Below are 27306 nucleotides of genomic sequence, written 5' to 3' on the forward strand. Positions count from 1 at the left end.
GAATTTTTTTATAATTTAAGTGATTGGTCAATTGGTCATTGACCAATCACAGGTGACTGTAATCAATTTGTTCCCTTCAGAACAGTCGCTCCCTATTTCCTGTAGCATTCACTAACTATAAAGTGAATGAATGAACGAATGAGTGTTTTGTTCACAGCCAATGCTTGTGAAATCTTATTTAAGCTAAGTTCTATTTGTGTTTTAACAGTTTTATGGTGATATAACTCATTTTAGGCAGATACAAAAGCAATATTAGGCTGTCATAATATATTGTAATCGGAAAGAAGGCAACAACAGTGAACTTGCTTTGGTCAAATGGATGCAAACAGTTTTGAACAATGACACAGAAATCCAAAATTGGCTCCATCCATCCATCCGATTGACCCACCCACCCACCCAGATTCAAAGTGCGCTTTCTTTTCCTCTTGCATGCTCTGTGTATGTTCCGAGAAGGTTAGTGTATTATGACATGGTCACATTGGGCATTAATATAGTAATCATTTTCGATTCTTAAATTCCATAATCGATGCATAATTATAATTTTTTTGAAAGCTCGATGCATCGCAATGCATCAATACATTTTCACAACCCTACAGAAAAACACACTTCCTCTGCACATGAAACTGCCAATATGCAGTTCACAGCAAAATTTTAATTGCTCTCTTTTTTGGTTGTTGGTTACACCTTCTACACATAACTTTAAAGGAATAGTAGACCCAAAATGATAATTCTCTCATCATTGACTCAGCCTTATGCCATCTCAAACTCACACGTAAATATTTTGGGTGAACTATTTATTTAAAGGTTAAGTGGTTATGCAACACTATTGTCACCAAACATAATTGCAAAGATATTTACTGTTTTCAAACAGGTCAAATTCTTCCCTCATCTAGCATTGGTCGGACAATGCTTTGATAGCACCACAGAGCCACAGTGTTAAACTTTTCGGAACAATCAACCCTTGAGTGGTTTATTTATAGTTGTTTCTGCACATTAAGTGGGGAATATGATAAAAGTAGTTTAACCTATAAAGGTGACGCTTGCCATTTCAGTGTCACCAAATGAGATTGCAAAAATAATTATTGTTTCAGAACAGGTTTCCCAAACACTGCTACTGCCCCTTCAGCTCAGATCTTTTAATTCATATCTTCAGTGTTTTCTGTAAGTTGGACTGTTGCGGCATTTTTTATTTACAATATTTATTTATTTAATTCGATTGTGGTATCAACTATTTCAAAATTAGTCATCCCTAAACGGCATGTAAAAAAAAACAAGTTAAAGAGAAATTCTTGGCCAGAATATGCTGCAAAGTAGACCTCACTTTATGGCGATAGTCAAATGTCTAGCTGTGTGATACTACTTGGTTGATAAGTAATTACTTCAAAGAATATAAAACTAATGGAATAGCTAATTCATATATTCTCAGCGATTAAGAGCTTCTGTCTTACCTTACCTTAATTTTTTAACTCCGCTTAACCTTAATTCTTTGTTTTCAGGTATGATAGAGCACGGGCTGGCTGATTCTTCTCACTATCAAACCAGGAAGAGTGTATCAGAGGACTTCAGTCCACCAGAAATCAACTCTGCAGATGAAGAATCGCTCTCCATTTCTGTAACTGATATCACTGACACACTCAAAGAGTTTGAGTGCAAGTATGACATTAGCGACCAAACAGAGCAATCAGAGCCCATTAACACTAATCAAGATGCACACTACCTTCAGCCCCCAAATCGTAGCTCCCCGGAGTCCTCAGAGAGTGAATGGGAGACGCTGGAGCCTCAAATGTTGGATGAGCCAGAAAGCAGTGCGAGGAAAGCGAATTCAGACCATTCAGAGACATTTGATGCAGATTCAGGGCTGCCGATCACAGTCCAGCCACAGTCGGCGACAGGACAGGGCACACTGATGCAGGGCCTGGTGTCTGGACTGCAGGAGGACCAGTATGGACTACCACTTGCTATCTTTACAAAGGTGTGCATATGCACCATACTTATAGCAAAACCATTTTACAGCTTCAGTTGTGTGGATTATTGGATTGCAAATGAAATCTGAGCGAAAGCAGTGCTCAACAATTCAGTAAGGATTGCCCGATGGCCCGGTGCCAGTGTAAGAGTGATTCAGTCCAGTTGCTAAAATTGTCACAAGGCAGAGAGCACAAACATTACACAGCGTGAACACAGTCTTCTAATCAAGCATGCAGAGATGAGTCAGCGCATTATATATTGATTGTGCAGAGACAAGAGAGTGAGATTAAATTAAGCATGCGCATTACATATTGTGCGTGCTGAGGCACAATTGCATGATCGCATGGAGACAGGCGAGTAAGAGCAGTGAATGTGCTCTCCTAGAACTAGCACCGAGCACCATCAATTTCCAATGGGTTGAAAATTACAGGGTAAAAATCCCACATCATGAGCGGATTGCTCATATTATGCAACATTTCAATTATTCCCACACATTCCATGTTCACAGTGCAGGAAATTCACACAATTTTTTGTTTTAAAATGTTGTTGAAAATTAGGAATCCACTCAATAGTCAATAGTTTCTTTCAACTGGACTGTAAATCCATCTCTCTGTGCATCTCTCGTCTCTCCATGAAGCGTGTTTGGCATGCATGCGCACTCACAAAGGGACAGAGCACTAGTATTGTTCCCACAGTAATTAAAAGCGCGTTTTTCTCACTTTTAGAGCAATTTTTTTCTTTTTACTTTTAGAGATAAAGCGCTGGATGAACCGTAATTAAACTTTGTTAAACCCCATCAACCCCATGGCTGGAAATCATGAGCTGCTTAGTACGATCTACCAAATACCGATCTAACTAGTATCTATGTCAGTTTGGAACTTTGATACTGGAAAAATTATGAAAATTAATTTACATCAATACAGGGAAGCAACATACTGTCAACATATAATTTTCCTCATCTTAAATGGAAGACTTACAATAATGTGAGCACTGGCACTGAGAAGAGGCAGCTAGCTTTTCATAATCAGGGCAGTAACAGCTGAATGCAAGTCTCATGCAGTCCACAAGGTGTTCATCGGTCATAGTAGAGCTGTACTTAGACTTAATTATTTTCATGTTAGAAAATACTTACTCGTATAAATAGTGTAGATTGATCCAAATAATGCAGACAGGTAAAAGGCACATCTTCTTATATTAGACTACTGCTCCTCAACTGAAGCTCCCAGAACTCCCTCTTGTTCACAGATGATGCTCTGGCCTTCATCCCAAGGTCATTTTGCAGTTTGAGAATTTCACTCTCCAAGGCTGTTGCATCCAAATTAAAGAGTGTTCCTACTTTGCAGGCAATTTCATCTATGTCTAATTCTGGGCAAAATGAGAAGCACATTTATGAGGCAACAGGCTCGAGTACTGAGAAGTCTTTGAAACCTGCTTAACTTGGATGAGAGGTTTTTAACTTTATCCGCATAACATGCACTGTCAACCTTTTCCCTGATGCCCAAGCTCTAAGAGTAAATGATTAAAGTGCAGCAGATCTTGAAGTCAAAGCTTAGTTGAGAGCAGCTGTTGTTTTATTTGAAAGTGTTAACGCTTTTAATCATGTCAGTAACATTTTTGTTTTGTCCCTGCAACTCAACATTTAGTTCATTCAGTAGTTGAGTCAGGTCTGTGAGGAATGCCAAATCCAGAAGCCACTGATCACATGCTAATTGAGCATATTCAGTGTGTTTGGAGGACTTCAGGAACTCTTTGATTTCAGGCAAAAGCACTCTGAACCTCACCAAAAATGTACCTTGGCTGAGCCATCGCACATCTGTGTGCAGAGTCTGTATGGTCTGCGCCCGTCTCTTCCAAGTGCCTTCACTGCAAGCTTCTTGCCCAAATAGAGCACACCACCTTCATTGCAATGCCCATTACATGTTTCATATTTAAACATTTTCCAGATAGCGCTTGTTGGTGGATTATGTAGTGATAATGAATAACGTCTTAGTTACTGTCATAACCTCTGTTCCCCGATGGAGGGAACGAGAAGTTGTGTCGATGTAGTGTCACTAGGAGTCGCTCTTGGGAGACCTAAACACCTCTGATCTTTGGGAAAAGGCCAATGGGAATTGGCGAGTGGAATTTGCATGCCACTCCACAGGACATACGGGTGTAAAAGGAGCTGGCTCGCAACCACTCATTCAGGTTTTGTGCTGAGGAGCCGAGACAGGGTCCCAGACATTTCAGCGGGTAGTACAGCTTTGTGGCAAGAGGGACACAATGTCTTGTTTCCTCCATCAGAGAACAGAGGTTACGATAGTAACCAAGACATTCACTCGATGTTGTGTCGATGTATTGACACTAGGGGTCCCGATACAAAACGCCACAACTAGCTGCACTGTGTTACGTGAACTGCCGATGCAGTTGCAAGCAAGCTGCTGCGTGCGAAAAAGCAGGTGCACTCAGTCTGCACGTAGCCTCCCCCAAAGCCTCAAAAAACAATCGTATATTACCCCACATCCCTGGGGGGGTATCTTGTATGTCTAGTATGGGAGCAGGCCACACCAGCCAGTGTCTTTTCTCTCTATGTTTTCTCTCCACAGAGTATTTTGATTTTCACCTGGGGCCTTTTAATGCTTTGTATTCATGTTGGGGAAAATTTTTATTTGAATGGTATTTGAGGACATGAGTACTAAAGAAGAGCTGCTTACAGTTTTCCTCTGAAGAAACAAACGAGGGGCGAAAATATTTTTCAGGTCTTTATGGATTTATACCTCTACCTCTCTCTCCAACTGTCCCTCCCCGAGAGACCTCCAAAAACTCCAAATAGTTGCCCCATTTTCCAACAAACAAATCTGTTACAAAGTCTTCTAAATTACACTTCCTCAAAAGCCGCCACCCTCCCCATGTCCATGCCCACTCCTGAAATTGGGGCACCCCAATTATTGATTTGCCTGCAGAACCAAAACTGGGACTGCCACATTCCTCCCTTGTTTCTCAGGCTGGGGAGCCCCCGGCCTGACTTACCCCCCCCCTTTCCCTGGGGGCAGGTCATCCCCATCTACCTGGACGAGGGAGGGGACAAGGGGAGGGAAACAGAAATAATTCAAATGGGGGGGTACTTCCTGTAACAGTGTAGTACCCCCCCCCCCCCAAAAAAAAACACTGTAAAATTTAAACGAGAGGGAAAAGGCTGATAGAGAGATGGAAAAAAAACCTACTCGCCGGTTCTCCGATACACCGTCGCATGGTCCTCGATCACTTTGCCACCCTCTCAGGCGGACAACAGCTGCTTCTCCCTGGCCGGACCGGAGTCAGACTCACGAGCCCCGGCGGTCAGAACACCCCTCCGCGTTCTCGGCGACTCGTGGGGATACTCCTCCGCCCCTGGCAGTGGCCCTACCACTCCAGGCGGTTGGGGAGACACTTCCCTCCTCCCCTCGCGGACGGCAGTCTTCTTTCGACCCCTCCACATTTCTAGGGGATGGCAGGGCTCTCCTCCACCCCTGGCAGCAGCTCCATCGCTCCAGGCGGTCGGGGAGTCCAGTCCCCACTCGCATCGCAGACGGCGGCCGTTCACTGTGTCCGGGCGGTCGGTCTACTCCCTCCCGGTGGATGGCAGTGACGCTCCCCTGGGTGGACAGCAATGTCGAGGACTCCGCGACGGGCGTCCCTCCTCCTTTCCGGGCTTCGGCACCAGTGTAACGTAGTTCAATGGAAAGGAGGAGGCGAGAACCGGCTTGATAATATAAATAATATTTTAATAATAAACTTAAACAGAAGACACAAACACACACATGACGGACATGTCCGTAAACTAACTCTCTCTCGTCACACCACCCTCTGCCATCGGCCTTTATCCCTCTCGGAGGCTTGATTAGCCTGATAAGGGACCGGGTGTGTAGAATCACGACCCGGCACCGCCCTCCGACCTGCCACATTCCTCCCTTGTTCTCTCAGGCAGGGGAGCCCCCGGCATGACGTACCCCCCCCTCTCTTTCCCTGGGGGAGGGCGTGCCCGAAGCCCCATCTGCTGGCAGGTCATCCCCGTCCACTTGGATGAGGGAGGGGACAAGGTGAGGGAAACAGAAATAATCAAAATGGTATAGTACCCCGCAAAAAAACACTAAAATTTAAACGAGAGGGAAAAGGCCAATGCGGAGCGGCAGTGAGAGAGATGAAAAAAAAAACACTTACTCGCCAGTTCTCCGATACGCCATATCTTGTTCCTCGACCACCAAACCAGACTGTTATTGAAGTCCAGAGGACAGACTCAATGACTGCTGAGTAGAACTGTTTCAGCAGCACTGGTGGCAGGTTGAACTTTCTCAGCTGGCGAAGGAAGTACAACCTCTGCTGGGCCTTTTTCACAATGGAGTCGATGTGTATCTCCCACTTCAGGTCCTGTGAGATGGTAGTGCCCAGGAACCTGAATGACTCCACTGCTGCCACAGTGCTGTTTAGTATGGTGAGGGGGGACAATGATGGGGTGTTCCTCCTAAAGTCCACAATCATCTCCACCGTTTTGAGTGTGTTCAGCTCCAGGTTGTTTTGACTGCACCAGAAAGCCAGCCGTTCAACCTCCTTTCTATATGCAGACTCATCATCATCTCGGATGAGGCCGATGACAGTGGTGTCGTCTGCAAACTTCAGGAGCCTGACAGAGGGGTCCTTGGTGGTGCAGTCATTTGTGTACAGGGAGAAGAGTAGTGGGGAGAGCACACATCCCTGGGGGGCACCAGTGCTGATGGTACAGGTGGTGGAAGTGAATTTTCCTTGCCTCACAAGCTGCTGCCTGTCCGTCAGAAAGCTGGTAATCCACTGACAGGTAGAGGTGGGAACAGGGAGTTGGTTTAACTTAGTCCGGAGTATATCTGGTATGATTGTGTTGAAAGCCGAGCTGAAGTCCACAAAAAGGATCCTTACATATGTCCCCGGTCTGTCCAGATGTTGCAGGACGTGATGCAAACCCATGTTGACTGCATCATCCACAGACCTGTTTGCTCGATAAGTAAATTGAAGGGGGTCCAGAAAGGGTCCAGTGATGTCCTTCAGGTGGGCCAACACCGGTCTCTCAAATGACTTCATGACCACAGATGTCAGGGCGACAGGTCTGTAGTCATTAAGTCCTGTGATTTTAGGTTTCTTAGGGTCGGGGATAATAACGGAGCGTTTGAAGCAGCATGGGACTTCACACTGCTCCAGAGATCTATTGAAGATCTGAGTGAAGATGGGGGCCAGTTGGTTAGCACAGGAACGAAGGCACGCTGGTGAGATGCCATCTGGGCCTGGAGCCTTCCTTGACCTTTGCTTCCGAAAGACACGGCACACATCGTCCTCACAGATCTTGAGTGCAGGTAGTGTAGCAGGAGGTGTTAATGGTTGTGTGAAATGAAGGTCCGAGTGCATGTGTGGTGTGAAATTGGGCCTTTCAAATCTGCATTAAAACACATTCAGGTCGTCAGCCAGTCGTTGGTCCGCCACAGGGTTGGGGGTAGGAGTCCTGTAATTAGTAAGTTGTTTACATTCTCCACACATTTATCGACCGCCTGTTGCTTTCAATGTCTGCTCCGACATGAAGTGTACATAACTGCTGGTCAGTTTCCCAAAGCCAAATCCACACCTTAACGATTAAGTCAAGTCGAGTCAATTTTATTTGTATAGCGCCTTTCACAACACACATCGTTTCAAAGCAGCTTTACAGAAGATCAGCATTAACAGACGATAAAACTGTAATGTCTATAAAGTCAATGAATCATCATTGTGCAATTTAGATAAAATACGATCCTTAATCGTGTTTAAAAATAATTAAATATTAATTGTATTAATAACCCCAGTGAGCAAGCTGTAGGCGACTGTGGCAAGGAACACAAAACTCCGTAAGATGTGGCTTAATGGAGAAAAATAACCTTGGGAGAAACCAGATCACTGTGGGGGCCAGTTCCCCTCTGGCTAACATTATGAATGTAATGTAAATATTACTTATGTATAGTTAAAATCATGGTTTAAAATTATTAAACTAAGTAAGGGTTAAGGGTCAGTGTTTAAACATCGATTGTGTTTGAATTGTAAGATTAATGAACACAGTCTTTGAAGTCCATCTTGATTAATTGCAGAAGTTCACATAGATGCAATTGTCCTTGTTAATTGGCTGATGAAGGCTTTTGTTGGCAGTAGTTAGTCTATGCATTCCATTTCAAGATCGTAGTCCATCAATAGACCGAGGTGATGCAGGTTGGAGTTGGCATCAGTTCATCCTCTGAAGTGATATATGGCTGGCACCGGCTGCATTTAGTCATCATCATTCAGCGACATGTAGCAGTGGAGTCCAACATGAAGCAGGAATGGTGCTGGATCCAGCCGGTTCTGGTGACCTCAGGATAGGAGTCCCGAGATTGAGACAGGGAAACAAATAAATAGATGTAGGCATAGATGCCATTAAATTTATTGTTGTGGTTATTTTCTATGAGTTTACTAAAATATGCTGACCTGGCAGCTTTGAGTGCGTGTTTGTAGCTACAGACACTATCCTTCCATGCACCATGAAATACTTCTAATTTTGTATTTTTCCCACATGCGCTCCATTTTCCGAGCTGCTCTCTTGAGAGCATGAGTGTGATCATTGTACCATGGTGCAGGGCTTATTTCTTTAATTTTCTTTAATCGAAGTGGGGCGACAATATCAAGGGTGCTAGAGAAAACTGAATTTAAATTGTTTGTTATTTCATCAAGTTCTTCTGGGCTTTGGGGTTTATTGAGTGTATGAGATAGATCTGGAAGAGTATTAGTGAAGCTATCTTTAGTGGTCGAAAGAATAGTTCTACCTGAACGATAGCGTGGTGTAGATTGAGTAACATTAGTTGATTGCAGCATACAAGAGACGAGGTAATGATCCGAGATGTCATCGCTCTGCTGCAGAATTTCTACATTATCAACATCAACTCCATATGAAAGAATTAAATCTAGCGTATGATTATGGCGATGAGTTGTTCCTGTTACATTTTGTCTGACTCCAAGAGAGTTGAGAATATCGATAAATGCTAATCCCAATGTATCATTTTCATTTTCTATGTGAATGTTGAAGTCACCAACAATTAAGGCTCTATCTACAGTAACTACAAGATCTGATAAAAAATTAGCAAATTCACTAAGGAAATCAGAATAAGGCCCGGGTGATCTATACACTGTAGCAAGGGTAAAAGACGACAGAGATTTTTTATTTATATTTGACGGTGTCACATTAAGCATTATTAGTTCAAAAGACTTACATTTATATCCTGTCCTCTGAGTAACACCAAGAACTTCACTGTAAATTGTAGCAACACCTCCTCCTCGACCCTTCAGATGAGGCTCATGTTTAGAACAATAACCTGGGGGAGTAGATTCATTTAAACTAATATATTCATCCGGTTTAAGCCAGGTTTCAGTCAAACAGAGCGCATCCAATCTATGATCTGTAATTATTTCATTGACAATTAGTGCTTTGGTAGAAAGAGATCTAATGTTTAGTAGCCCTATTTTTATATGATGTGTATTTGTTTGTTTTGTTCAAGTTTGACCTTAATCAAATTTTTTCTAAATTATTTAGTGAGGGTATTGTGTTTCGTAGTTCGGGGAACAGACACAGTCTCTATGAGATGTCTAGGTGATACATTCTCTATGTGTTGTAGTTTATGTGACCTGTCTCAAGGCAGTTAGCAGACGTTCGGATTAACCAGTTTGTCTGCTTCCTGACCTGTGCCCCAGTTAGTCAGTTACTATCATTATTAAGAATATGAGCCGAATTACTAGAGAGGAGAGAGAGATGGAGGGATGGAGTCCGTCTCTCTTTAGCAGGTCAGGTCTACCCCAAAAACTCTTCCAATTGTCTATAAATCCTATTTTATTCTTCAGATTAGTGGAAAAAATATAATAATTGACTCTAGATTAGTGGTTGCGGATTAAATCTTCCGACATCACTTGCTGCATTCATGCGCAGAGAAAAAAAGCCATAAATGATTATAGCCTACATTAGAAAAAAAAGTATTGAACAAAATCTCACTTGCAGAACGAATATTTTATTTGGTCAAATCCATGCTTAAACATGCACAACATATGATCTTTTGACGCATATAAAGTCCAGTTTCACTTTATCAAAAATATCAAGAAAAAACAAAGGGGGCATATGGTACTTACTAATATAATAATTATTATATAAAAAGCCACTGTCCTTTAGATTACATTCAATTCCTACTTCTTAATTGAAGGGAATAAGCTATTAATCAAGCAACAATACTGAAAAAGAGAACTGCTCTGCTCTGTTCTGGATAACTTAATATACCATATAAAACTAAACACAAAATTAGGATGAGAAATTGCTCATTTGAATTTACAGATCCAAAGTCTGATAGCATTAAATCAGTAACCTATTAATATATCAAATCTACAGTATAATCATTCCATGGAGACAACTGAAAAACAATTATGAATTTCACTTTTATCTATAATATTTACCTGTAATTTTGAAAACACGTATCAGTCCATGTTTTCATGGCATTATTTGAAGATGTTCAATGGCATATATGCTAACAGAGACATATTTGACTGATTACAAAGGATGGTCTGGTAGACCCGATTATCTAATATCCGTTGTATAAACAGTGAGGTTTTATATTCTAAAACACAAGAATACAATCACATAATTGTGTACGTTACTAAGCATTTCGTAATTGAATAAATGTCGGCATATAACCTATATTTCAGCCAGAGGGGCACCTCAGCCCATGAGGTAAAAAGGGCAGTTGCTAGGATGCCTGGAAACAAGTATAGGCTACTACAGAGAAACTTCAAATGTTAAAATTTCATTTGAGCAACCTTTTTTTTTTTTACCGGTGAGGGTGAATGGTACTTGTTTGCTTGGGCCATGAGCGGTTGAGAGGACACACACATGGAGCGTATTATTTCACCTATGATTTTTGAGCAGGTCAGAAAAATCATCTTTGAAAGGTGGCATCTTCTTTTATTTATTTTTTCACGCAGAGATAGGAAGGTTTATTACTAAAATCGGTTGACTTTAGCACCACTTGTTGCAACATTTTTGTGTTATTCCATAGCAGAATTAAACTATTCCATAGTTTTGTGCTATTCCATGGAGTGCCTTTAACTCCAGCAGTATTAAAGATATTTTAATAGTATTTTAGATTAGTTTTAGACAAGCATTTAAAAAAATTAAATCAGAAACATATATTGTGAAGTAAATAAGGTCAGTTTTGATTTTATATCAGTGTTTTTAATGCTTAATGCGCAATGATTAAACATACAGATTTGGTTAATATGACCTTTTGACCTCTGTCTTTGCAGGGTTACCTGTGCCTGCCTTACATGGCACTTCAACAGCACCACCTTCTGTCAGACGTGAGTGTACGAGGTTTTGTTGCCGGGGCGACCAACATCTTGTTTCGTCAGCAACGACACCTGAGTGATGCTGTTGTAGACGTGAGTGCAGCCACTCATATTTTTTCTAAACAATTGTTAAACAATATAACAATTCTCTTTAATCATCACTATGGGTCACTACTGACTCGTGAAAAATTATATGAAACCTGTCATGAACATGCGCAACTCATATTTCATCCCAAAATCAAAACAAACAATTAGGAACTTATATTTAGCATCTAAGTTATATAAGTAAATGTTTCCGTTTTTTGTATTGTGAATTGTTTTATCATATAGATACAGTAGAACCAAACTAAACCAAAGTATATATGCATGTATGTAGGTTCAATGGCACTTTACTTTGTCAATTTTGAAGAGCACTATTTTCTTAGTTTTTCCGGAAACAGCGTGTTCACAATACAGATATGCATACTAACTTGCTCGTAAATTGTCAAAAACTGTAAAGGATGAGATGGGTCACTTGTATACTTATGAATGAGAGAAATTGTGATGCTAAAAATGGTGGCTAAAAAGTACTGCCTTAAAGGTAAAAGAGCCCATTACCTTTTTGTCTGAGATATCACTTGTCAGTTTATTTTATTTTAAAGTGCATGTGCATTAGCTGGAACACCCTTTTTTGTGACAGAGCTACAGAAGCACAATTTATGACACCATTGTTGTCAGATGTTATTGCCTAGTCGAAATATGTTAATTGAGTGTAATCTTGACCAACCATATTGGAGATTTCGGTCTTTTCCAATTCAAGTAGAAGGGCCACTTTATGAAGCTTGTATCCAATAGAGAGACCGAAATTAGCTGCCTGAAAGCATTATAAATAGAAAATTAATCTCTTATGCTTTTGGATAAAAAAATAAATACATTTGCTTTGGTCTCCCATTCACTGCTATAGAATTTTACCCACAATAGTTTATTTCCAAAATCCGAAAGTGTGAAAAAGGCCTATCGTGCAGCAGCAACCATGTTTTACATGTTTGACACAGCATGTCTTGGTGTTTAGCAATCGCATGTCTTCGTGCTTGCTCAGCAGCAGCAGCGTAAGCAGATCACATCTACCAAACCAAGACCAAACCTCAAAACTGTTCCGATATTTGTCATGACTGAACTAACGTTATCTTATCTTATGATAATAAACACTGTGTGACACTCTGAAAATAATGTCACAATAAAAAATAAAATAAAAAAAAAAACAGAAAAAGGCATAATTGTTTTAATGCAAAGTATAATTTCTTATTTTTCTGTTTATTTTGGGATGAAATATGACCTATGCATAATATCTGACTTGTTCTGTAGAGATGCATGGTCAGGGACAGTTCAACCAAATGTCTTCTACATTATCTTGTCAAATTTTCTAAAGCTTTTGAGCTCCGATTATTTTTATTTGCTCATGTGCAGGTGGATGAAGCTCGTATTCAGATTCATGACCCAGAGCTGCGCAAAATACTGAGTTTGAGCACAGCTGATCTGCGATTCGCTGATTATCTGGTTAAACATGTCACCGAAAACAAAGAGGACGTGTTTCTGGATGGGACAGGCTGGGAGGGTGGAGACGAGTGGATACGTGCACAGTTTGGACTATATGTGCATTCACTCTTATCTTCTACACTGCAGCAAGGTACAAACACACATGCAGTGCACACACATGTGCAGTACAGCAAACACACATGCAATGCACACACAAGTGCAGTACAACAAACACACATGCAGAACTAGTGCTGAATGATTAATCAAAATGAAATTGAAATTGTGATACGATTATTAAACCGCAATGGCTGCGATTTAATTAAATAAATAGTATGAATGTATTGTTTACTTTGCTTAAGTGTGCAGCTCTGGTCTCTCTGTAGTGTATTACACATACTGTAAGCATACATGAGGTACATGATACTCATGTTTTTCTGGGATCCCACCATCCTTTAAGTCTTAAAATGTCTTGTTTTCAAATTTAAAGCCATAGACAGTCTTAATATCGCAAATGGTATAAAAAAAAAGTCTTAATTATCATTTGCAGAGGTCTTAAGTTTGAGGATGGAGAAACTTTAATATTTATGTGAATATAAAACTGTGAAAGGCCCAATTTAATTAAATAAATATTGTCTGCATGCGCTGCCTGCTTCAAAGGGAAGACGGGACATCTTTCTTACACAATTCATTAAGCACGTGGTGGTTTGTGATACTGTGAGTCTAATAATTATTTACATGCCCACTGTAGATGTGCAATTTACCTTTGAGCAAATGTTGGGGAAACTTCTGATTTTATGTGCATTTATTTGAGAATAAGTGCTGATCCAAATCATTATTTTAAGTGCATCATCAACATTGTTCCTATCTCTTGTTATCAAATAAAATAGCTGACGGCTCCATGTTTTTTTTTTACATTTTTAAGGTGGGGCATAGCAAAGAAAGACACTATTTGTATAAATAATTGTGAATTTGTATAAATAATTGTGATATCCGTAAATTTAATTTTTTATATCTGTGGTAGAATTTTAAGAATGTTGGTTCAAGATATCTCTATTCCCAGTCAGAATACTCATTACGGGTATCTATATAGAAATATCCTAGTCAGAAATCAAATTGAGATATCTATAAGTACATTTTAGAAACTTTTAACCCTTTAAGCTCAGATGACGTGACAAAATAAATCTAAATCTTAATAACTACAGTCATGACCATCACAAAAAAGGGTATAGTTTTAAAGCTTAGAAGCTCTAATTTACAATACATGAAGGCATATTGACCAAAACTGAATAAGTGCTTTTAAACTGCTGACAAATCAGAAGTGTCCCATTTTGATAATTTTGTAAAATTGTGCACTATACATATTATTGTAATCAGTAAAAGCATCTCATCAACTTATCATATAAAATAGCCTTGTGTCATATGTTGTTTGAAAGCTCTCAAAGAGTAGAATACAACCATTATTTGTTTTGCTCACAGACAAAAATATAGCGAGTAATAGCTAAGTATATGTCTTGACATACATGTCTCATGTGAACAGGTGTTGCTCATATGCTACTTTTTCGTTTATAACTTCATGAAATGTAAACAGAATATAAAATATCACATACCATTAGAGGAGGATATTATCTTTAAAACAAGCCTATGCACAAAGTAATAGGATGCACAGATCATTATTAACCCACATGAAGAGCAATGTGCACACATCATCTGTCTTTCCTGGATCAGATAACATCATGTCAACCAGTTGATTGGTTTCAGATTGCTCCAACCAGTGGTGGTTATAGTCCTCTATATTTGGGCAGAGAGTCATGTGATCAATCAATCAAATTGCATATGGAGATGGTGCCAAGTATATGAAACTGACTCAATGATAACTCAAGCACAGAATGAAACTCATTCTGTGAAATCTCATTACTGAAATCATGTCTGCATGCTATGCAAACCTTTAGTCATTGTTGTGTTTGCATGTGTAATTAGTTATGTTTTATTTGTTTGGAGAGGCTTTTGGACACTGAGAGATGTTTTTGGACACTAGAATAAATTATATTTGTAATGCTATAACTTTTAATTGCTTTGTTGTATCAACACTGAATTATAATCAGGTACAGGTGACATGATTGGGTTACCCTATTTACATCCTGCGATATATACTGTAAAATCAGAAAAATAAGAAAAACAATTTTATTGTGATTTTTCAGCAGTTTCTTAGGCTGATAGCAGAGCATCTGAGCTAAGCGGGAAGTGGAGAACACCTTTCTGAAAATTACGCTGTGCTCGCTCAGACCACTCAGTGCCACTCACTCAACCCAGAATGCTCTTTGTGATATGCTGTATTGAGAATCTGCTAAATAAGCAATAGATCTAAGGTTATGGAGTTCATATATTGTTTTATAAAGTTGCAAACCTTATGCATAAATGCACAGTAAAAATCAAAGTTAAGAATGAGAAAGGAGAAGAAATTGAAAGAGAGTGTGGAGAGACTGTGAGAGTTAGCAAAGATTTGTTTTGGAAACTTAAATGGAACATTGCCCGAAAGCACGAGGATGTGCTACACAAACATAATGCAGCAAAAGGTGAGCTAGTAGGTTACATACCATTCGATAATAAATGAATAGATAAGTAGGTAGGAAGGTATCTTGTTGTAATGCATTCATGTCAGTGCAGCTAGAAGTAAGCAATAGCCAACAAACAACTTTAATATGAATAGTTAGCCTATTGAAAGGTAGCTTATGTAGGCAATGCCGTCAGCGAGATGGAATGCAGACTTAAAGAGCTGTTGCAGTTAGGATATGGCTTTGCGCTTACTTTAAACATTTGGACAAACAGAAGAGGACACAGCTTTCTGGGAGTTGTGGCAAGATTTCTTGATGAAAAGATGAACTGTTATCAAAAACTGCAATTGAGGCATTTATTCAAGAAATGTATTACAGGAGAGTCAAGTGACACCATGCAAGGTTCGGGCGGTGAGCAGCGAGCTTTGCGCACTTTGCTAGTTTAACACTCTTAATATAATAAATTGGTGAGATTCGATACACTCTGTTCCATAACTGTTCTAGGGGGACAACATGTTAAAGAATTCAAAATTCCCGGGATCTGGAGACATTAAAAGACACCCCCGCAGAGGCCTTGAGCCCGGGTCGGAGAATTGAGGTGAAATTCGGTGAGAAAAGTTGAACATGTTGGCAATGCTAAGGAAGTTCTTTGCTTACTTGGAGGATCTTGCTGTAATACATCAATCGATCACTGCCATGGAGACACAATTCAATGTGGTGGTTAAAAGAGTAGGGGATGTCGAGAAATGGATCGATTATCTGAAGTTATAGGAGTGGGAATCATCTGCTAATCCGCTAGCAACAAAGTTGGATTTGGAGTTTGTCTGGGAGAACATGGAGGATATGGAGAACCGTAGCCAGCGGAATAACGTCCAAATTGTCGGGATTCCTGAGGCAGAAGAGGGTCAGGATATGGTGAAATTCCTGGACGGTCTCTGTCCGAGTCTGCTCGACATAACAGGCCATAAACTGGAAATCGAGCGAGCTCACAGGGTTCCTGCTTGGCGATCTACTGAGGGAGATAATCAATTCTGTCCAAATTTCTGAGATCATCCAATAAAGATCTCATGTTACGCGAGGCGAGGAGTAAAGGATGGCTTTCTTGGAAGAACCACAGCATTTTCTTGTTACCAGACTTTGCAAATTCAACAAGAGAGAAACGTGATCATTTCAAGGAATACAAGAATCTCTTACATCAACTGAAGGTCACTTTTGCACTAATGTTCCTGGCCAGATTGAGAATAGATGCTAAGGATGGCCGTAAAACATGCCCTTAGCAAGCGATATCCTTCATAAAGTCAATGGAGTGAGTAAGTTATTTTGTGGTACTCATGTTGCAGCCGAGTGGACCGGCACACAGAACAATCACTTGACTGTCCGAGGAAACGAAACACCTATTTTTATTGTTTTTGCTGGTTTCACCTTGCGGCTGAAGTTTGTTTTGTGGAATATTTCTTGCAAGTCATTGGAGTGATTAGGTAATTTGTTGCACTCATGTACCAGCACACCTTCGGGGCAGTTATGTGGATGAATCTACATGTTCTTTGTGTTTATTCCACCTATTGGCTGGAGTTTGTTTTATAGATTATCTTGTTGTGTAATTCTGTCTCACAAAATGTATATAGAAACACCTGGACTTGAGCAATCCGATGGCAAAGTTGTCACAGGGCTCTTATAGGCGTACATGGACTGTTTGAGCTTAGAAGGATGGACGGACGCCAGTTGGCGCTGTAGTGCGGGGGGTTAATGCGTGAACACGTTTTTGTTTTTGCTGTTTGTTTGGTTCGGTAGGAAATTTGGGGTTTAATTGTTGCACAAATGTTGGAATGTGGTCTTTATCATTTTGTTTTTGACACACAATCTTTTTTTTTTCTAATATGTCAAAATGTCAAGTGTTAATATGAGTGGATTGTCTCTCGCCACATGGAATCTGAATGGGTTTGGGCACCCCATAAAAAGAAGGAAGGTTATTTATCTTAAGCGTAAGAAATAATATATTGTGTTTCTTCAAGAAACGCATCATTCCCCACAGGAAGCTGAAACATTTGGGAAGATATGGGGTGGACATGTTTTCTTAAGTGCTGGCTCAAGTACGTGCAGGGGAGTCATAACACTGATAAGTAAGCAAAACAAATTAAAGATAAATTAGGAAGAGTCATTATTGTTTTAGCAGAAATTCAGTTGCAAAGTCTTATTTTGGCTAATATTTACACACCTAACACTGATGATCAGGGCTTTTTTATAGATCTTGAAGGGATGTTGCAAGCCATTGGCAGCCCTCATGATATAATATTGGGAGGAGACTTTAATATTTTGATGGACCTTTGATGGACCTTGATCATAGTGAAGCAAAAGTGTGTACTGTAAGCCCCCTAGAGCAACACTTCAAAGGATATGTTAAAATCTTGGTCTAACATATATTTGGAGACTTTTGAACCCATCTAGTAGGGACTATACATTTTTTTCATCAGTTCATAAGATTTATTCTAGAATTTGTTTTTATATATATCTAAGTCCCTCATTTCATCTGTTGTTCATTGCTCAAATGGAAACATTTTAGTCTCAGATCATGCCCTGGTGTGTTCAGAGGTGTAGCCAAATATGGAGAAGAGGAAATCATAAAGTTGGAGCTTTAAAGTATCCCTTTTGCAAAATACTGAATGCCAACAAATGTTAAAGGCTGGAATCAGTGTTTATATGGAGACCAACTGATCCTCAATATCCTCTGTGATGTGGCTTGGGAGGCACTTAAGGTGGTTTCCTAGGGGTCAGATCATACAGTATGCCTCATTCACCAAAAAATACAAAGCACAAGAACTTGTGGTAGCGGAAGGGAATATTAAAAATGCAGAGGCAAAGCTGAAGTGCTGAATGTTGTCTTATGGCCTCAGAGAATTGACCCAATTGAAATACAGATATAATACTATTTTGTCACGGAAGGTGGAGTTTTGGCTATTCAGGGCAATACTTTGAGTCAGGGGATATAGCAGGGAAGCTTTTTGCTAGATATATAAAGCAGAGTGAGTCTTTTTCTACCATTCAATCTGCTGGTGGTTTACCTCGGCCATTGATATTAATAATGCTTTTAAAGAATTCTAGCTTGAGCTCTATAGTTCCACGTCTTTGTCTACTATTAAGATATTAGAAACTTTGTGGAACCATTAGAACTCCCTAAACTGACGACTGAGCAAAACAATTCTCTTGATTCTGAGATAACCTTGAAGGAGCTCAGCAAGGTAATTAAGGCCTTGCCTATAGGCAAGGCTCCGGGGCCAAATAGCTTTGCAAGAACTAATGCTGTAGAACTGGCTTCACTTTTGTTAGGAGTTTATACGGAATCATTAAAGAATGGAAGGCTTCCGCCAACCATAACACAAGCCCGGATCAGTCTAATTCTTAAAAAGGACAAAGATCCAAATGAGTGTAAGAGTTACCGTCCAATTTCCCTGATCCAGCTAGATGTTAAAATATCGTCAAAAATTAAGTTTGATTAAGTTATGACATCTCTTATACATATAGATCAGGTGGGGTTTATTCGGGGCCATTGCTCTTCTGATAACATTAGGCGTCAATATCATGTGGTCAGTGGTGAATGATCAGACTCCGGTCGCTGCCACATCACTTGATGCCGAAAAGGCATTTGATATGGTAGAATGAAATTATCTTTTTAAGATTTTTGAAATATATGAGGTTTCAAAAATATATGAGTTTGGGAATACTTTTATTGGATGGATTCAGTTGGATTACATCCTCAGTTGTATTTCACCACTAAACACCATAGCACAGGTACGTTGGCAGACAAAATGGAAGATAGATCACAGTTAGGATGTTGTTATCACGCAAAAGAACATAAAACACAAATGGTCCTTATTTCTATTCTTCTAATGCATTGCACACAGCCCCTTTTACACTACCACATTCTTATTAATGGCAGTAAAATTGCTTGACAGCTTATAATGATTAAAAAAAAAAAATCTGATGATTTAATTAATTAAAAAAAGTTTCATTCATTATCGATTATCGCATTTTGTCCAACACCTTTTTATCATATCAACAAAATCCAATATTGGATGATCTCTAATTTGTATGTACACTGCCTGGCCAAAAAAAAAATAAAAAATTGCTGTTTGGATTTAATAAGCAGATACTTAAAAGTCTATGATTAGATCATTATTGCACTGCTTAATATGTTTCAGCTGGCAACAATTCTTTTAACCCTAACTGATGCAATTTGCAGCTTCTTATTTCTTAAACAACCATGTTGGAAGACATATCTCGTGGTCATAGAAAAGATGTTATTGTGTTTCAGGAGGGGCAAATTATTGGCCTGCATTAAGCAAAGAAGTTTGTTGAAATCACTGGAATTGGATAAATAACTGCCCAACACATTATTAAAACCTGGAAGGATAGTGATGAACCATAAGCTTCGCAGAAGAAATTTGGTCAGAAAAGAGTCTTGAGGGATCGCGATCAGAGATCACTAAAATGCTTGGTGAAGTCACATCGTAAAAAATCGACAGTAGATCTCACGGCTATGTTTAATAGTGAAAGTAAGTGCATTTCCACATGCACAATGTGACGAGAACTTGCAGGATTGGGACTAAACTTCCGTGTGGCCACAAGAAAGCTTGTTAGTGAGGCTAATCGGAAAAAACATGCTAGGGAGCATAAAGATTGAACTGTGGATCGATGGAAAAAAGGCATGAGGTCTGTTGAGTTCAGATTTACCCTATTCCAATGTGATGCACATGTCAGGGTAAGAAGGGAAGCGCATGAAGTAATGCACCTGTCATGCATAGTGCCCACTGTACAAGTCTCTGTAGGCAGTGTTATGATCTGAGGTTTCTTCAATTGGTCAGGTCGAGGCCCAGCAAAGTTATGCAGCAATTAAATGAAGTCAGCTGACTACTTAAATGTACTGAATGACCAGGTTATCCCATCAGTGGATTTTTTCTTTCCTGAAGGCACAGGCATATTCGGAGACGACAATGTGAAAAATTGTGAAAGAGTGTGAAATTGTGAAAGAGTGGTTCAGGGAGCATAAGGAATCATTTTCACACATGAATTTGCCACCACAGAGTCCTGACCTTAACCTCATTGAAATACTTTGGGATGGGCTGGAGATGATTTAACGCAGTGGTTAAATTCTCTCGTCGTCAATACAAGAATGGGCCAAAAATGAATGCAACTCTGGATGGAAATAAATCTTATGACGTTGCATAAGGTTGCAGAAACAATGCCATGATGAATGTGCACCGTAATTAAAGCTATGTGATAGCTTTATCTAATATTTTGTTGGTGGTCCAACAAAATATTAGAGTATGCAACGTTTTTCTTTGGCCAGGCAGTGTATATTGGTACATAAACCAATTTGAACCCTTAAATGCATACCTTGGGTCTACAGGGACCCGGGTTCTCAATCCACCCCTTGTACCTCATACATTTATTGGAGTTATGCCCACACCTCTTTAGTGTAAAAATAAGAAAAATAAAAAAATAAAAAGCCAAAATTGCGAAAAGGTTATTCTTAATAATTGCTAAATTACCAAATGTATATAGGGTCATTAGAGATGATATATGTAATAGTGTCGATTTTTTTTATTTGCGTTTCCATAAATCATACTTTAGGATTATTTCATATCTATATATTTTTTCTATCACAGGATAGAATGCGTGTGAGAGAATGCGTGTACAGATACAGTACATTTAATACATGCTATTTTTTACTCACGGTAGCACAATTTTTTCAGCTATTCACTTGATTTACACTTGACATTGCTATTTGATGAAGAAGCAACGTGGACGTAAACTATAGCAAGTACAACACATGAACAGTATGATATGGCTATTTTCATTTGGGTGTACCACTGAAATGATGCATCTGAAGTTGTGAATCTATTTACACTAAATAAGTGCCTGATAAAATACACGTGTAGCTTATTACGTAGCTTACAAATATGTGTTTGACAGGCAGTTGCGTCTCAAAATTTCAGTGTGGAAGTAATGAATCATGTTCTGTGATTTATTGAATCATCTCTTTCATGTATGAAAAATAAATCAGAGCAGCTCGTTTTCTCGCTCTATGAATTCCATTTTATGCTAAGAGTAACACATGCTCTGACTTTGGTTCGGTTTGCTAACATGCACTGAGCTTGTTATATATACAATAGTTATAGTAGGGTTGCACTGGCTAGTTGACTAGTTTGTTTGTCAGTACGTTCTGACACTAGTCCACATTAGGTCCGTGCCCATTAGTAGTTTAACTAGGATCTTATAAGCCCCAGTGCAAAAACACTTGATGCATCACAAACATATACTCATGACTTTATTAGGTACACCTGTACACATACTTATTCGTGCAATTATCTAATCAGCCAATCATGTAGCAGCAGTGAAATACATAAAATCAGTTCAGTTAATGTTCACATCAGAATGGGGAAACGTTTTTATTTCAGTGATTTAGACCGTGGAATGATTGTTGGTGCCAGTCGGGCTGGTTTGAGTATTTCTGGAACTATTGATCTCCTGGAATTTTCACGCACAATGGTTTTTAGAGTTTTCTCAGAATGGTGCCAAAAAACAAAACTTCCAGTGAGTGGCTGTTCTGTTACTCGCTATGTTGCCTCCTCTCCGATCTGCTCTATTTGATATTCTGTGTCTCTGGCATGTCACTGTGTCGGCACTCTGCAGCTCTTTTATCACATTAAAGCAGGGATATATGATGGTATCGTGGTGAGATAGAAAAGAGTTTGGAGAAGAAATGCCGGTAGGCACGAAAGCATGCGGCTGTATACCTTGCTTCAACTGATTTTTCTATTGCAACATATAACATATAACAGTGTTGATTACAAATATTGCGTGTTGATTCACAAAAAAGAAAAAAGAGAAAAGACCAGAATGCAGCTGAAAAGTCACGTGAGGGAAGACATTGACTTCAGTTATCAGTGATTCGTTCAAAACGCTGTCAATCACTACAATAGTACCAGCCTCTCATGCTCTCGTCCTCACAGTGGGTCTCCGCACATTGCAATTAGCTGAAGGGAGGCATTATCTGCTGGTGTCTCTGTTTGACACATTATTTGAGCTCACATTTCATAATATTTTATTCCTTTTATTTATGTAAAGTCGATTATTTTTCTCACTCAAAACTGCCTCCCTTGCCTCCTTGGAGAAAATGGCACTGGCCCCAGTATAGTAATGGTGAAAATATACTGTAAAAAGACACTGTCTTTTGTTTGAGATGTTAAAATGAGGTCCTGACTCTGTGGTCATAAAATATCCCAGAGCACTTCTCTTAAATTATAGGGGTAAAACCTTGGTTTTGTGGACAAATTACCATTGGCCCCTTATCAGTAATGGCCTTCTTATAATACCCCAACTATGAATTGTATCTATCACTCTAGTCATTCCTTTCCACCAATAGCTGGTGTGTGGTGAACATACTGGCGCACAATAGCTGCTGTCGCATCATCCAGATGCTGCACAATGGTGGTGGTTGAGGACAGTCCCCTGTTGTCTTTGAAATACGCTTTGAGTATAGTGTCAGAAAAGAGATACTATGTCATACTGTGGTTTTATTGTGTTTGTTTGTCCATTTTGGAGCTTGACAGCTCAGAGTCACCATTTAATGAGATGGACCCTATTCACACTTCCGCGTTTGCAAAACAGAAGTCGTAATAGTTGGGTAAACGCAACTATGGCCGCTGCCGAGGTGTGTGTGTTTTCATAATCCTTAAAAGTTTTGCCTGTATTTACGTTTGGAGACATTGGCCGCATCGTCCATCAATGGTTAAAATCTAAACACAACAAAGGTTACAAGTTACTTTTCAAGGGTTATCTGCACTAATATGTAGGTAAGTGGATAAAAATAAATTATTATTATCATGCGTGAATGCTGTTTCAGATCACGAGAGGCTTCTGATGGATTATGGAGCTGCGTTCACCTCCGCCTGGAGAGACACACACAACTATAGACTGTGGAAAAGCAACAAATATCCAGCCATGACTGACATAACACCAGGGTAAGAACACAGTGCTTTCCGAAATATAAACCATTGTTTCTCATTTTTCATTAAATTTTTGGCAGCTGGATCAAATAATGAGTCAAGAAGTAGATGTTAAAAATAGCAGGTAAAATAACATTTCATTCATCACACTGGCAATGAAAAGTCAAGTGAAGTAAAATGCATTACATTGGTGGATATCACACAGTATGCTCTGTTGTATACTGCTCAATATGGCAAAAGTGTAGTTCATCAGGCATTTCCTGAATACAGAAAATTCACATGCTGTGCACAGAATATATACTGCAGAAATGGTACTAGAAGTTTGCTATTTCAGCATAGCCAATGTAACAGTGTTATTCTTCATGTGGACTGTTCAAGGCTTATAGTGTCAAATATGAGATGAGGACACATGACCTCTCTTTCAAAATTGTAATTAAGGAATATCAGTAAAATGTTAATTTAGGTTTTGAACTTTGACCTCTGATCAGTGGCTCTTTGTTGTCAGGCATCCGTTTCAGGGTCAGTACAGTGTGGCCGATGTGAAGATCCGTTTGTCACAGTAAGTCATTACACCCAGTGTGTTTTCAGATGCTTCAAATCAAATGTAATGAGTTAAAAAAGATTTGTATATCTATTGGACTAGAGTAGCCTATATCTCATCCTCAACTATTTCAGTGACTGTTTATTGTGTTATTCTTATATTTAATAGATTATTTATTATATTCTAACTCTTAGGTTGAATGTGAATCTTCATGCAATCTGATTTTTAATCCATAAAATTAGGGCTGCACGATATATTGAACTTATCGAAATATCGCAAATGTACATTTCACGATATACATATCGCAAGGGCTTACAACAAGCATGTTAAATCAATACAGAAAACGAATGTGCTTCTGAACATAATTTTTCTAAATAAAAGTCCCACATTGAATGAACTAATTTAGAAATTAATATGAACATGAATTACAGTGTACTAATAAAACACAATATTTCACAGCACAGATTCTTTTAGAATATCCCACAAAATGTTGAAATTATCTTTATATTCCAAATAATTTTTTATAATATAATTGTAATATCTGCTACATAGCTAATGTTAAAACTGTACATATGATATGCAGTCGATATGCAATTTGGAACAAAAGACAACTACATTTGTGATCTCTGGGATAGATGGTCCATTTTTTTATTCCAATAAACTTCAGTTTATTTGGGTGGAGGGGGTTCCGATGTTTTGTGCACTCCTATGATGTCATCATAGTATTATCGTATTGCATATTGCATTTTCCGACAGCTTATCGCATATTGCCTTTTCCCTTCATATCGTGCAGCACTACACAAAATTCACCACTTAGCTTTGAAAGTAAAGAAAACCGTTCAAAGCCTTTTTTACATTACTATTATATATTTAATATTGTTCAATGATGATTTTATTCACATGTGTAATAAAGAGCTTACATTAAAGGAATGTTCCGGGTTCAATACAAGTTAAGTTCAATCGACAGCATTTGTGGCATAGTATCGATGCACTTTTTATTGACAGTGAGGCACTTACAATGGAAGTGAATGGGGGCCAATGTTTTAACATTAAAATACTCACAATTATATCTACAAGACATAAAGGATATGCATGATAACATCATTTAGTGTGATAGAATCACTTACTAACCTTTTCTGTATAAAGTTATAGCCAATTTATGTCAACAAACCCTAAAATGACCATTTAAACTTTACAGCTCAAATAATAAACTAGTTTTAACAGAAGAATTAATGTAAGTGCTTTTCTAAAATTATAAGCTTCAAAATTATGTTTAAACCCTCAACATGTTGGCAACATTCACCTCCATTGCCTCCCTGAAACTCTTTCTTTTTAAAGAAAAGGAGGGACAAGTCGAAACAAATTTTTGTGGTAATCAACATTATACCACAAATGCTGTCGATTTAGCTTAACTTAACTTGAACCCGGAACATTCCTTTAAGATACAGAAAATATGCCTCAATCACAGTCACAGTATCAACATTATTTATTTATATAAGTTTAATGAACCATACTGAAGACTTTCATTTTGTTAAAAGCCAATCCTTAGAATGTGTATTTTGATGTATATTATAAATGTGACGTTAAAATGTTTATAGTACTGCTACATTCTCTGAGTAAAAGCGCACGTACAACATTATATAGAGTTCTCTGGACTGGTCGCTAAAACCATTCAACAAGAAATAGTCAAACTAGGACAGTTGCCACTTCAGAACATTTGTGACGGCTCTCTTTCAGCTCAATGCAGAACAGTGAGCGTGGGAAGAAAATCGGGAACGCTGTGATGACGACGAGTAGAAGTGTCGTGCAGACGGGAAAGGCTGTTGGTAAGTTCACTTGTTAATTGTAAATTGTTTCACAAACTTTAACAATCAGTTCAAGTGGTTTGAAACAGCTATACCCCTATATGCACACGTAGATCAGAATCAGATTTCTATTCAGTGTGTGTGTTTTCGTCTGGAAGATGTGATGTTCTGTGAAACGTCACCAAAATATTCCCTGTTGGATGTTACAACAACATTCACAAAGTTTAATTTGAGATGTTTAAAATGTGTAGCTATTAGATGTTTCTACTCAATAATTTGAATGTGATGCTTTTTCCATGACCAGACGTTTGGCTCAGATTAGCAGTGATGCAGGTTTTTTTGTTTGTTTGTTTGTTGGTTGTTTCTCACCAGGTTTGGCAGCTGCTGCAATTGCAAAATTTATTTTTAACTTGACCCTTTTTTCAACTTTTGTGATTCTTTAGGTCAGTCAGTAGGTGGAGCTTTAACTGTCGCTAAATCCGCCATGTCGTCCTGGTTCTCCATGCTAGCACCGCCCACCACAGCTGTCAGTGCACCTCCACAATCGACGGAGTGATGTCTGCTTTTGGGGATACTGCACACATCTCGGATGTTCAATATTAAAATGAAGACTTGCACAATGCACAAGGTCAAAATGTTTAATAAAATGTTTGTATTTTGATGAGATGTTTAGAAAAGGGGGCCTTGTTTTTACCAGGATAATATTAAATGTACTTTTCTTACTGTAATAAAAGCATCAAGCATATTTCTGTTAGATTCTGTTTTAGCTGTTAGATGTTCTGTTTGTTGGTTTTGGGACTCGTGAAGCATTTTCTGTTAATGATTTCTCTATATAAGATCACGCTGTTTGAGCGTCCTGTTGAAGCTCACCATGGGCTTGACATCACTTATATTCGTTCACATGTACTATATATTCTACTGTCCAAAAATTTTAATAATGTTGACAAATTATACATGAGTCTGTACATCTGTATACATGAGCTTCAACAGGTTAACACACGCAGGTGTTGCACTTTGATTTCATGTTGCATGTGACCGCACGATTCTTGGGCTAATTTGAAGATGCAAGAAAACTTGCTCAAATATGTATGTTCAAAATTAAGCAGAATACAAAAAAACCTTAAGATGCAATGCGAATTTTTTTTTAAAATTATTTTACCTGGAAGAATTCAGTGAGTTTTCAATAACGCACATCCGGCCATTCTAAAAGGCACAACACAAACTTTCAGAATGGAACACTAGCATACAGCACATAGTATGTATTGAGTATGTATCTTGGAAATAAAAAGGGTTATGTTGCATTTTTTATCTTAGTTTTATTCATCATTCTGGGAATGGAAGGTCAAGTTGAGCAAATTGCATTGTTAGATTAATGTTCTGACACTGTATTTGTTTGACACATTTCACACATTCCGGCTCCATATTCACAAGTATACTTGCTCAGAAACATTACAAGTTCATGATGATTCTGATGATGATGAGAGGCAGTATTCGTGAACCGCACGAGACCGTGTGCCCCCGCATACAAATGCACGTTGCACTTCTCTATTGTTCTGTGG

General features: G+C 38.9%; 1 protein-coding gene across 1 annotated transcript in view; it reads left to right on the plus strand.

Annotated features, from left to right (window-relative positions):
* Nucleotides 1-27079, plus strand: part of avl9 (AVL9 homolog (S. cerevisiase)) — a 65876-nt gene extending 38797 nt beyond the window's left edge. Inside the window, exons 10-16 of the mRNA XM_052102941.1 lie at nucleotides 1497-1972; nucleotides 11287-11421; nucleotides 12775-12994; nucleotides 23299-23416; nucleotides 23907-23960; nucleotides 25680-25768; nucleotides 26191-27079. Of these exons, the coding sequence (XP_051958901.1) occupies nucleotides 1497-1972; nucleotides 11287-11421; nucleotides 12775-12994; nucleotides 23299-23416; nucleotides 23907-23960; nucleotides 25680-25768; nucleotides 26191-26303 (1205 nt within the window). The 3' untranslated portion in view covers nucleotides 26304-27079. The remainder of the gene's footprint in view (nucleotides 1-1496; nucleotides 1973-11286; nucleotides 11422-12774; nucleotides 12995-23298; nucleotides 23417-23906; nucleotides 23961-25679; nucleotides 25769-26190) is intronic.
* Nucleotides 27080-27306: the final 227 nt, after the last annotated feature.

This window comes from Xyrauchen texanus, chromosome 33, assembly GCF_025860055.1.
Source record: "Xyrauchen texanus isolate HMW12.3.18 chromosome 33, RBS_HiC_50CHRs, whole genome shotgun sequence".
Lineage (NCBI taxonomy): Eukaryota > Metazoa > Chordata > Actinopteri > Cypriniformes > Catostomidae > Xyrauchen > Xyrauchen texanus.